Below are 12,813 nucleotides of genomic sequence, written 5' to 3'. Positions count from 1 at the left end.
TTCCCAGCATCCCATATGGTCCCCTGAGCACCGCCAGGAGTAATTCCTGAGTGCATGAACCAGGAGTAACTCCTGTGCATCACCTGGTGTGACCCAAAAAGCAAAAAAAGAGTGGGCCTACTCAAAAGGAAAGAGAGAGAAAGAGAAAGAGAAGAAAAATGTCCACCACAGAGGCAGGTGGGGGTGGGGTGGGAGAGAAACTTGGAGCTATTTTTTTTATTAGTGAAACACCATGAGGTACAGTTGTAGACTTACAAACTTTCATGCTCAGGTTTCAGTTATACAATGATCGAGTACCCATCCCTCCACCAGTGCCCATTCTCCACCACCAATGAACCCAGTAGCCCTCCCACTCCCAGTCTCTCCCCCATCCCACCCCGCCTCTATGGAAAGGCATTGCCTTTTGCTCTCTCTTTCCTTTAGGGTGTTGTAGTTTGCAATAGAGGTATTGGAAACTTGGAACATTGGTGGTGGGAAATGTACACTGGTGGAGATGGAGCGATAGCACAGCGGGTAGGGTGTTGGCCTTGCACGTGGAGGACCCAGGTTCAATTCCCAGCATTCCATATAGTCCCCCGAGCACCCCCAGGAGTAATTCCTGAGTGCAAGAGCCAGAAGTAACCCCTGTGCATCGCTGGGTGTGACCCAAAAAAAATTAAAAAAGAAAAAAAGGAATGTACACTGGTGAAGGGAATGTACACTGGTGAAGAGATAGGTGTTGGAACATTATATGACTGGAATCCAATCATGAGCAACTTTGGAACTGTGTATCTCACTGATTCAATTCAAAAATAAATCCAAATTTAAAAATAAAAAAAGTAAATAAAATGAGTGGGTCTACCTCCTGGCTTCTCGGCCTTTCCATCTGCCTGCAGTTATCTCCGAGTTTGCTCTTAACATTTGGTCTTACCAACTTTTTGAAAACTTTCATGTCAAACTTGTTACCCATACTTGGAGATAAAAGATTTTTCTTTTTTAATGTGGGCTATGAAATGACGCTTACAATATTTCATTTGGGAACCACTCGTTCATTCAGGCCTTGATATTTAAAATGTGAGGTCATTACTGGTTTGCAATCCAGTAATGGACGTGACCAATTTGCATCAATGTCTGTAATTCTGGAGTTTTATCTTGGTTGAACAACTCGCCACCGGTCCATGTGTGCTGCATTTCCAATTTTCTTTCTCTTTTCTTTTTTCTTTGTTTTTTTGCTTTTTGAGTCACACCCAGCGATGCTCAGGAATTACTCCTAGCTCATGGACTCAGAAATTACTCCTGGTGATGCTCAGGGGACTATATGGGATGCTGGGAATCGAATCCAGGTCAGCCGTGTGCAAGGCAAATGTCCTACTCGCTGTGCTACTGCTCCAGCCTCTCCAATTTTCTTCACCATTGCTCATTGCCAAAACCAAGTGGGAGTTATGGGAAAGTATGTGTCCCTCGTGCCTGAAATGCAGTTAAGGGTCATTTCTGTGTGGTTAAACCTCAGGGTCAGCCAGGTGCTCCGGGGCTCCCTGGACTTCCAGGAATGGACGGAACCAAAGGACCCAAAGGTAAGCTTGGGAGTGAAACGCATTCAGCGAGGCTCACCCACGTACACCTGTGCCATGGTGACCTTGGTTGGCTGTGAGCAGCAAAGCCAGCAACTGCTCCTCCCAGAACGTTCTACTTAGGCTCTTCTAGATAGTCAAACGCTCTAGGCCCACATCACTGGCATTGTAGCACTGTAGCACGGTCCTCCCATTGTTCATCGATTTGCTCGAGTGGGCACCAGTAACATCTCCATTGTGAGATTTGTTGTTACTGTTTTTGGCATATTAAATATGCTACGGGAAGCTACCCAGGCTCTGCTGTGCAGGCGGGATACCCTCGGTGGCTTGCTGGGCTCTCAGAGAGGGGTGAGGAATCGAACCCGGGTTGGCTGCATACAAGGCAAACACCTTACCTGCTGTGCTGTTGCTCCAGCCATCACTGGTGTTAGTCCCTCAAATTTCTAAGTGCTAGAGCAGACCACAACTGTAGGTCCTTCTCCTCGTCCTCCCCCTCCCCCTCCCTCTCCCCCTTCTCCTTCCTCTCCCCCTCCTTTTTTTCCTCCCCCTCCCCTCCTCCTTCTTCACCTTCTCCGCCTCCCCTTCTCCCTCTCACCTTCCCCCCTCCTCCTCTTCCCCTTCTTCCTTCTTCTCCTCTCCCTCCTCCCCCTCCTCCTCCCTCCTCCCTTTCCTCCTTTCTCTTCCCCCTCCCCCTCCTCCTGCTCCTCCCCCTCCCCCTTCTCTTTCTCCTCGTACTCCACCTCCTCCTCCCTCCAGTGACCACAGTTCTGAAAGTGATGTTTCAAGGGGAGGGACCAGATGCCCAGCCATGGGCCACTGCCCACCTGGGCCTAGAAGCGTCTCTCCTATAAGGTCTGTCTTGTGGCAGGTTTAGGTCTCAATCATTGTGCCCAGGGAAGAGGGAGCAAGCCTAGAGGCACTGCCCGTGGAGGTGCAGCTGCACAGTGATTTATGCAGGAACACATTCCGGTCGAGCAACGGATCTGGGTGTCACTGCCCAAAGCGACGGGACCTTGAAGGGGCGGCTGGCTTCTACCCTGACGGAAGTGGATGGTTCAGCCCAGGTTCCCTGGGACAGTGGGGGTCATACATAGTCTGCGATGCCCTTTGAGTGTGGCACTGCCTGAGACCTCCTCGGTCAAGAGTTGAATTAGTTACCAGGACAGAGATGGGCTTCCCCGAGAGACGAGAGACAGGGCCAGGAGCTTACATCAGCCAAGCCGTGACAGCCTTCTCCCTTCCCCTCCCCCACTTCCCCTTTCCCCCTCCCCCTTTCTCTCTTCCTTTTCCCCTCCCCTCCCCATCCCTCCCCCTCTGCTCTACTTCCTCCAAACACCATGCAGGGTGCAGTCACCCAGAGCCAAGTTTTTGGTTCTTTTTTTTTTTTTTTAGCTAGAAACCTCAATTTGAAACTCTGTTAGAGAATTTTATTTATTTTATTATTTTATTTTACTTTATTTTTTGCTTTTTGGGTCACACCCGGTGATGCACAGGGGTTACTCCTGACTCTGCACTCAGGAATTACTCCTGGCAGTGCTGGGGGGACCATATGGGATGCTGGGAATCAAACCCAGCTGGCTGCAAGTCAAATGCCCTACTCGCTGTGCTATCATTACAGCCCTGCATTTATTTTTTTTTAAGTTTCAGCTTACAATACTCTAAACACTGACTTCTCATAGACACTATTCTGACAGGGTATAGCAGAGCCGGCTCCCACCCGCTTCCTCTCACCCCTGCTGCCCAAATCTAATGTGTGTGACTGGTCTACCATTTTGTTGCCTTTGCATTTTGGTTGTTGCCTCGGTGTATATCTTTAAATGTTAGGGGATTTTAAAGGTTCCTGCTTAAGCATTTTTCATTCCTTCTAACGATTATAAAATGTAAAACCGTGTCTGTTTCCATCACACATTGCACCCATGTTTCTTTTGAGTCTCAGATAGGAACAAAAGCATTTTCTCAAAAGTTCTCTTCTAAAATATTTTTAAATAGACTCTAAAATAACAATATAAAAGTGACTAGATCACTTATCAAGACAAAGTTAAATTCTCTTAAATAATGTTATATGCACTTTATTCCTTACAGGACACAGGGGGGACCCTGCAAGACACTGCGACCTCCCTGGGCCAAAGGGTGAACCAGGCGCCCCTGGATGTCCAGGTACAGTGATGAGGTTTCTTGGTGAAAGAGAGAAATGAAGGAAGGAAGGAAGGAAGGAAGGAAGGAAGGAAGGAAGAGAGGGAGGGAGGGAGGGGGAAGGGAGGTAAGGAGGGAGAGAGGGAGGGAGGAAGGAAGGGAGGGAGGGAGGGAGGGAGGGAGGGAGAGAGGGAGGCAAGGAGGGAGAGGGAGGCAAGGAGGGAGGGAGGAGGGAGGGAGGGAGGGAGGGAGGAAGGAAGGGAGGGAGGGAGGGAGGGAGGGAGGAGGGGAGGGAAAGAGGGAGGGAGGGACATAGTTGAGAAGAGCTATTGCAGGCTTGTAAAACTGGACTATTTTATAATCTCTACAATTAAATGTGCTACATTAGTTGGGGCTGGAGCGATAGAACAGCAGGTTCATCTGCCGTGTGTGTGTGTGTGTGTGTGTGTGTGTGTGTGTGTGTGTGTGTGTGTTTCCATCTAACCACCCAGGTTCTATCCCCAGCATCCCAGACAGGTACCCAGAGTCCGGCCAGGAGTAATTCCCGAGTGCAGAGCCAGGGGTAGCCCCTGAGCATGTCTGGTGTGGGCCAAAACAAAAAAAGAAAAGGAAAACCTTAATGTGCTCCATTAGCAATGCCCATTTACACTAACCCCAGCGGCCAGCTGACATTCCACAATTCATTTCTGATTCACAAAAGCCCAGGAGAATGAAGACCAGTGCTCTGACTTACTGACACACAAAGCAGACATTTAGAAGTTTTCCATCACCATCCCAGCAAACCTCAGTCACTCGAGCACTGTGTTCCTCAGGGCAGACGGTGATGTGCCAGTAGACTCCTGTGCCAAGTCTCGGCACCTCCCATAGATGAACCACAGTGGAAAGACACCCCCACATATGTACAGCTCCATGCTTCCCTGGAAAAGGAGCAGAATAGCATCCCCTATGGTGGAGAGTGGATGTAGGACATGGCAGTCTATCAGTGTGACTCATAGATTTACCTTTCAGAGACTGGTGGGGAATAGTTCTATTCCCTTCTGTTGTGCGTTTGCATTCAAGATATGCATCGCCCACTTGTTGGAATACATATGCATGTATAGTTTATTTTCTTGCTTTGGGACCACACCCAGGCCTGCTCAGAAGCTACTCTAGGACCTGTGTTCAGGAGCCTATCCCTGTGGGGCTCAAGGGATCATGCAGGACTGGGGATGGAACTTCAAACTCCCATGCACTCAGCCCCTTTGACTATCTTCCTGACTAGAGGAATTGATCTTAATCAGCATCTAAGTATACAAAGGTGTGTACACAGGGATGTCCTTTCATGATGGGAACCCAATGTCAGATAACTGTTTGGGGACCAGTGAAATGTCAGTCTTGCATTTAGATAAGGCCCTTGTAAATCAAAACATAGCGTATTTTTGTTATATACATATTTTATATGATATCAACCTGTATGTTGCATATATTTTATGTTTTTATTTTTTATTTTATATTTTTATTTTATTCGTATATTCACTTATAATTTTTCTCTGACTGTAGACATGTTTCATTCAATATAAGAGGGAAAAATATCTGAGCAAAATAGTATGGGAATTTTTTTTATACCATGTAAGTACTAAAATAGAGTTCTAATAGTAAGAGAAGTCAAGGTAGCAAAAAGTTCATTTGCCTCTTTTGTGTGGGTCTCTCGCCACCGATATGAACAAATAGCCATAGATAACATAACACTTTAGCTGATATATGGATGTGTGTATAGCTCATGTGTCTAATTGGAGGAGAAATTGGGGGTTGGCACCACTGAAGTTCATACTAAATTCCAGAGTGAGAAGTCTCAGTAAGAACACTCATTGGTTCAAAGTGACTGTTAAGACTGCCTGTGAGGTCTTGGTAGGTTGCTGATATCTGGGTTCTGTTCCTTCTTTTTCTAAAAAAAAAAAAATTTATTTTTTATTGAATCACCATGAATGACAAAGTTCCAAGATATTTGTGATTGAGTTTCAGGCGTACAATGTTCCAACACCAATCCCTTCACCAGTGTCCGCTACCTTCCACCAACGTCCTTTGTTTTTTCCTCCTTCCCCAAACCTGCAAGTAGAAGCAAGTATAAACAAAAGGACTTATTAAAAAAATTATTAAATTAAGAATTTTCTGAACCTCAAAGGATACGGTGACCAGAATACAAAGACAGCCCACAGGGTGGGAGAAACTATTTGTCAACCACTTATCCAATAATATCTAAGATATATAAAGCACTGGTAAAACCCATAGAACTCTACCAAAAAATGGGGAGAAGAGATGAACAGAAACAGCCTCAGAGAAGAAATACAAATGGCCAAAATATATATATGAAAAAATGTCTCTCCATCACCAATCATCAGGGAGATGCAAATCAAAAAGATTCTGTTCCTTTATCTCTCAGTTGGTTCTCAGATTGTAATGAGGAGCCAGGGAGAATCTCTGGGGATTTATTTATTTTTTTTCCTGGAGGGGTGGGACTTTGGGGGTCACACCCAGAAATACTCAGGGGTTACTTCTGGCTCTGCACTCAGGAATTACCCCTGGTGGTGCTTGGCAGACCATGTGAGATGATGGGACTTGAACCTGGGTTGGCCGCATGCAAGGCAAGCGTCCTCCCTGCTGTACTATTGCTCCAGCCCCACCAGTGAGAGTCTGAAATCAATGTAAATCTAGACACGGCTACACACTTGGACTCATGCTGTTCTCAGCCGCAGTGACAGTCCACAAAATGTTGAGTTTTTTGGTACACATATGAGCATTTTTCCATAAACCTTAAAGATGATGAGGTTTTATAAGACAAAAAGTTCAAAATCGAATTCTTTGTGTTGCCTAAGAACTTAATTTAAAAACCTAAGTCTGAGTTCTCATTATGCCTAGGCTCTTTCTCGAGAACATTTGTCTTGTAGTTTTCTGGTTTCCCGTGATTATCACCATTTAAATTGACCCCTTTACCCTATGGCAAGGTGTGAGATGACACTTTTTAAATTACATCATTTGTTACTCACCAGCACAGACTTTACCTACATATGCAATTTCCATCAACTGGGAAATGCTATATTGAGTTTTAATGAACTTAAGGAGAAAGCGTGGTTTCAAAGTCTGTGTCAAAGGATTATGTTGGACTGTACCAGGTTCAGAACCAGCTTCCCTTTTATTCCAGAGAGAAGGCACACCAAAGAGAACTCACAAATTCTGTGCTTAACTTAAAAAAAAAAAAAAAAGGACTGGGGAGGGAAGAATTTTAGAGGTTTTTTTTTTTCTCTTTTTTTTTCTTTTTATTAGTGAAACACCGTGAGGTACAGTTGTAGATTTACAATTTTTTTGTGCTTGGGTTTTGATTATGCAATGATCAAATACCCATCCCTCCATCAGTGCCCATTTTCCACCACCATGGATAATATCCCCCCCCCCCCATCCCACCCTGCCTCTGTGGCAGGGCATTCCCTTTTGTTCTCTCTCTCCTTTTGGGTGTTGTGGTCAAATTTCAGAGTTTTAATACTTGCACTTTGTAGATAAGGCTAATGGTGCCTTACCTTTACTGGATGGATGTTTTCAGAATAAGTAAAACAAACAAACAATAAAAACACCAAAAAACCCAGTGAGGTGCATAGATCTTAAATTCTACTAGGAAACAGAGAGAGACTGTCATAGACTTGTCTCATATCTATTAAGTAAATGATGACTGTCCCTTCCATCCACATTCCCCCATGGGTTTGACAATACAGAGTTATATAGTTGATTCATGGGTTCAACTGGTGATTTTCAGCACTGGTTATCCTCCTCACATGAATTTATTACAGACATGGATTATAAACTAACCCACAGGAGAGCATTCATCTTCTCTAGCAAGCAAATAAAGGTAAAATCGGTCTGAAATACCATCTTGTCCTGACTAAATTAGCAAGAGAAGCACCAAACAAGCTGAAAGCCTCTGTGAGAACATCATAGCCATCTGTTAGAATTGTTGTGGAAACTGTGGATATAGGCAAAGTTGGGTGTGTGTTGGTAAGAGTTGCTTAGAGTTTACCCAAGCTATGTAGTAACCTCTATCAAAAACCACAAGGAAAGTAGTCTGTTCTAGAAGACTTTTGATCTATGACACTGTATATTCTCTGTGTCAGATCACTGTTAGGAGAAAAGGACTCCTTGGGGTTTTTATTTATTTCAAGGGTTAGATCCTCTAGATAGGATGCTTCGTTCAGGAACGGAACACAGGTGACAAACCAGCTGGAAAGGACATTAAAGGGAAAATTGGGGTAACCCAAGTCTGAAATCAACATTAGATGATATTTAGGAACTGTGTTTAATATTTTTGGCTTTAATAATATTATTTTAGCTATGCAGGAAAGTAATCTTATTTTTCAGACATACCTCCCGAAGTATCTAGGGATGGAATTCTATGATGTCTGTAGTTTACTTTAAAATAGTTCAACATTTTTCGAATGCATAAAAAGGAATTCAAATATACTCTATTACTTAAGGATGTTTCCTAGGTGTTGCTTAAGCATTTTCCTAGGAAATCATTTAATGGAAGAAGATGGATTATATGTAAGTGGATTAAGTGGAAAATATCTTTTAATACATAAAGATCATTATGTGTAACTGCCATTGAAATAATTCAAATGACCTATAGTGGGGGGAAATTAGATGAATTAATTTATCAAAGATTAACTCAATAAGCTCTGAGCTGTCATCTAAAATTAGGCAAATAATAGCCAACTTGAATCATTACTTATGATATAATGCTAACTTGAGAAAATTCTAATTAGAAAGTATAGGCAAGATTTGCATACTGTACAGTGATGAAAAATTGTGTTAAGGTGATCTGAGTATAGGGCTTTTGTTTTCAGTTTTTCTTTTAAGTTTATCTTTTCAATAGAAAAATTGTTAGTATTAAATTACAATGGAAAAAGGGGGCTAGCAGTGGAGGTGGTCTAGGTTTACTCTCAGAAAGCAATATCCAACCACTCAGAGGTTTGACCGTTTTTCTTTAGGATATCCTGGAGAACCTGGAGAGAGGGGCTTGCCTGGTGTTCAAGGCCCCAGAGGACCACCAGGAAGACCAGGACCGCCTGGCTCCTTCGGACCACCAGGGTGTCCAGGTATCCTGAGAGGGCTCAAAACCTTCCCTGTACTCACGTATATCTTGGTGAATTGAGAACATCCAGATTTCCAATAAACTTGGGTTTGGCTTCTGTTCTGCCAATCCTCAGACTTGTGACTTTGGACGAGTCACTTAGACTTCTCTTCCCCTGTCAGTTGGAGCCGGTCCTGTCTCATAGGTGTGGGTGTAAATGCAGACCACACCTCCCCGCCCAGAGTGCCAAGCAGGGTGCCAGGCTCGCCTGCATGGTCTGGCATAGAGAGGTGCCTGCCTCGCTCTCCCTCATTCACAGGTCATTCAGGATCGGGATTCTGTCTCTCTTTCAGACCTGTGGGCACACTGTTCACACAATACCCCATTTCAAGGGGTCTCTCCTCCGCCCACTTCTGCCAAATAAGGGGAGAATTTTATTTATTTATTTATTTAATTTAGTACAAGGAGGTAATCCCCATCTTTTTATTTATTTATTTTTGGTTTGGGTTTTTTCCCCCCAATTTTGCTTTTTATTTTTAATTTAAATTTTTTTATTTGCTTTTTGGGTCACACAGGGGTTACTCCTGGCTCTGCACTCGGAAATTACCCCTAGCAATGCTCAGGGGACCATATGGGTTGCTGGGAATCGAACCCTTGTCAGCTGCATGCAAGGCAAACACACTACCCACTGTGCTATTGCTCCAGCCCCCTAAATTTTTTTTTAATGAATCACTGTGAGATACAGCTCCAGATTTACAAACTTTCATGATTATATTTTAGTCATACAATGATCGGGTATCCCTCCACCAGTGCCCATTCTCCGCCACCAATGTTCCCAATATCCCTTCCACCACCCCACCCCTTGCCCATGCCCCAAAGGGAGAGTTTTAAATTGTGATTGGCAACTTTGAGTTTATTTTCTTCTCCCGGCATCAAGCGTGCGGGTCTCCCAGAGGTAGAGGTCTAGGAAGAAAATGTGACCTGGCAATGCCTCCCCCTAGGAACACAGATAAGCTTCCCAGTGAATGCAAGTCAGGGATCATCTGAGTGTCAGCAAAATGTTCATGTCGCCTCCAGGTATTCCAGGAATGCCTGGACAGGAGGGACATCCCGGAGCTATGGGGGATCCTGGGCCAAGAGGTGTCATGGGAGATCCAGGGGCACCCGGTCCTCCCGGGGTACAAGGTAAGTCAGAGGAACTCAGCCCATCAGAAAGCTCCATCTAAGGAGGAAATTCATGGTGCTTTCCAGTAATCGGTCACGTAGACTTTGTATTATTGCTCGTTCCCAAGAGGATGGAAAGAAGTACCACTTCCTGTTTCTTCTTGTGGTTTGGGTCTGTGTTCATCTAGTCTCCTGCTCTGCCTTCTACAGAAATGATGGCGCTGCCTTATCATCTCTGAGGGCACTTCCCCCAGGGTGGCCATAACGGCAGACCTAACCATTGACTCTCCCCAAATAGTTCAGCTCCTATGATGTCTGCGAACGTGTATGACAAGAGATACATAATTCTGAAGAAAGTAAGACTTGACTTCTTCCTTCATGGAACATTATAACAAGAAAGACATACATAAAATTAAGTATGTAAATAAAGTTACATTTACCAATGGTGCTAAGTGGAAGGAAAACATTCGCTGGCAGTGGAGAAAGAGCACCTAGTGGTCATCGTCTTTGTTAGATGTTAAACCTTTTCATCCAGTTTGATTTTTCCCTTTAACAGTACTCACACTTTCGTTATCACATAGGCTTTGTGACAACACGATGCAATATCAAATACAACACAGCATGGACTATAATGATTTGTAATTAACAATTTTCATCGCGTCTCATTCATCCGTGCGCCGTTTTCTTCAGTTCGTTGCCTCCGTTTTAGAAAGAAAACATTTTTCATGGATATTTGTGTGCCTGTCCTAGCATAATGCTTACGTTGGATCCTCTTTGTTTAGAGGTTTTTCTCATCTAGTCGAATAGGATTTATTTTTAAAGCAGGGATGACTTTTTGTATCCCTGACAACAAGTAGGAATTCATGAAGCCTGCTGGCTGATTTGAGTATTAATTTATGAATTAAATGAATGAATAAACCGTGACAAGTGAGCTAGTAGCTGGGAAGCTGAGCCTGTCCCCCTTAACCTACCACTGAAGGCACAACCCTTAGCCAGTTCATTCCCATAACCAACCATTTCTACCTTTCTACCTTTTCATTTCCACCTTCTACCTTTTCTGCCTCTCCTCCCACTTCCACTCTGCTCATTGACTCATACATATACTAAATTTTGGTAAGCTAAACATTCTTCCTCTCAGGAAATTTGGAAATATATTTTGTGGGGAAAGGATTCATCATTTTATTGTTTTAAAAAATCCAAATACTGTTGTGTTTGTGTGTTTTTTTCCTTTTTGGGTCACATCTGGCAATGCACAGGGGTTACTCCTGGCTTTGGACTCAGGAATTACTCCTGGCGGTGTTCAGGGAACCATATGGGATGCTGGGAATCGAACCCAGGTCGGCCACATGCAAGGCAAACGCCCTACCTGCTGTGTATCGCTCCAGCTCCCTGTTGTGTTTTTTTTAAACCTCCTCATTTCACTCCTCACTGACTTAAAAGTAGTTCCTATTTTCCAGCAGGTAGTAGACTTACCTGGGACAAATCTACAAAGAGGGAGTCATTGATTTTGCAGAAATGGCAGGCTTCTCTGTTTCTATATAGCCAGATAACTTGCTGGAGAAAGTTCCCATCACAAAACCAGAGTATGGGGAATATTGTCTGCCATGGAAGCAGGGAGAGGGTGGGAAAGGGGGTGGGTATACCAGGGATATTGGTGGTGGGGAATGTGCACTGGTGGAGGGATAGGTGTTTGATCATTCTGTGATTGTAACCCAAACATGAAAGCTTGTAACTATTTCACGGTGATTCAATACAATTAAAAAAAAACAAAAAACAAAAAAAACAAATTATCTGTTTGTGTGAAAAACCTGCTTTTAGGCATTTTTTTACCTAGTTATTTGTAAAGCAATATAGGAGCTCAAGAAAAACAATAAATTGGGGCTGGAGAAATAGTACAGTGGGTAGGGCGTTTGCCTTGCACACAGCACACCCAGGTTTGATTACCAGCATCCCATATGGTCCTCCAAGCAATGCCAGGAGTAATTTCTGAGTGCAGAGCAAGGAGTAACCCCTAAGCATCACCTGGTGTGACCAAAAAGCAAACAAAAAAGAGAAAAGAAAAACAATAAATTGGTTGTCTTATAAATCTCTCTCTCTCTCTCTCTCTCTCTCTCTCTCAATATTGTGACTATTTCCTGTTTCTGGCAGCCTTTGTGTCCCTACTGGGATATTTTTAAGAGGTTGAGGGGGATACTCTAGTGGTGCTGGGGGTGTACAGGGGACCAGGTGGTATCAATGCCTGTGCCTGGGATCGAACCTGTGGTCCTTGCATGCAAAAGTGTAAGTTCCAGCCTTTTCAGCCATCTTCCCAGTTCTACTAGTTGGGTATTCTTTGGCACTTTTTTGAGTCCCTGGCAGATAAAATTAACAAATAACCCCAAAAGAATATTTCCCATTATTAATTCCTCCTACTTCATCGCCACATCTTCCAAGCCTCCCACTTTAATAAAAATGATAAGGGAGCTGGAGCAATAGTATAGCGGATAGGGTTTTTGCCTTGCATACGACCGACCTGGGTTCGATTTCCAGCATCCCCTATGGTCCCCTGAGCACCACCAGGACTAATTCCTAAGTGCAAAGCCAGGAGTAACCCCTGTGCATAGCTGGGTGTGACCCAAAAAGAAAAAAAAAGATAAGGATTTTCCTGATATGGTAACAGGTACCCACTTGGACTCAAATGACAAGGTTTAATTCCTAGTATTGCTTCTTCCTTCCCTGGAATTAGTTTGCTTTTTCCACATAACTTCAGAGCGATATATTAGAGATCTAATAGCCAGTGAACGTGACTGAGTAACAAATTCCTTGAAAATAATCTCTGGTCACATCCTAATTCTGTGCATTGGTTAAGAGAGGGACTAGAACTCATTCCTT

The 12,813-nt window shown here is 43.8% G+C and overlaps 1 protein-coding gene across 1 annotated transcript in view; it reads left to right on the top strand.

Annotated features, from left to right (window-relative positions):
- The window catches only part of COL4A4 (collagen type IV alpha 4 chain), a 131,526-nt gene that overhangs the window by 91,758 nt on the left and 26,955 nt on the right, over positions 1–12,813 (top strand). Inside the window, exons 33-36 of the mRNA XM_056121365.1 lie at positions 1,490–1,553; positions 3,633–3,707; positions 8,696–8,803; positions 9,856–9,963. Coding sequence (XP_055977340.1) covers positions 1,490–1,553; positions 3,633–3,707; positions 8,696–8,803; positions 9,856–9,963 — 355 coding nt within the window. The remainder of the gene's footprint in view (positions 1–1,489; positions 1,554–3,632; positions 3,708–8,695; positions 8,804–9,855; positions 9,964–12,813) is intronic.

The sequence above is a fragment of the Sorex fumeus genome, unplaced genomic scaffold, assembly GCF_029834395.1.
Source record: "Sorex fumeus unplaced genomic scaffold, SorFum_2.1 ptg000005l, whole genome shotgun sequence".
In the NCBI taxonomy this organism is placed as follows: Eukaryota; Metazoa; Chordata; class Mammalia; order Eulipotyphla; family Soricidae; genus Sorex; species Sorex fumeus.
The sequence above is the reverse complement of the archived record's forward strand: the minus strand, read 5'-3'. Positions and strand labels throughout refer to the sequence as shown.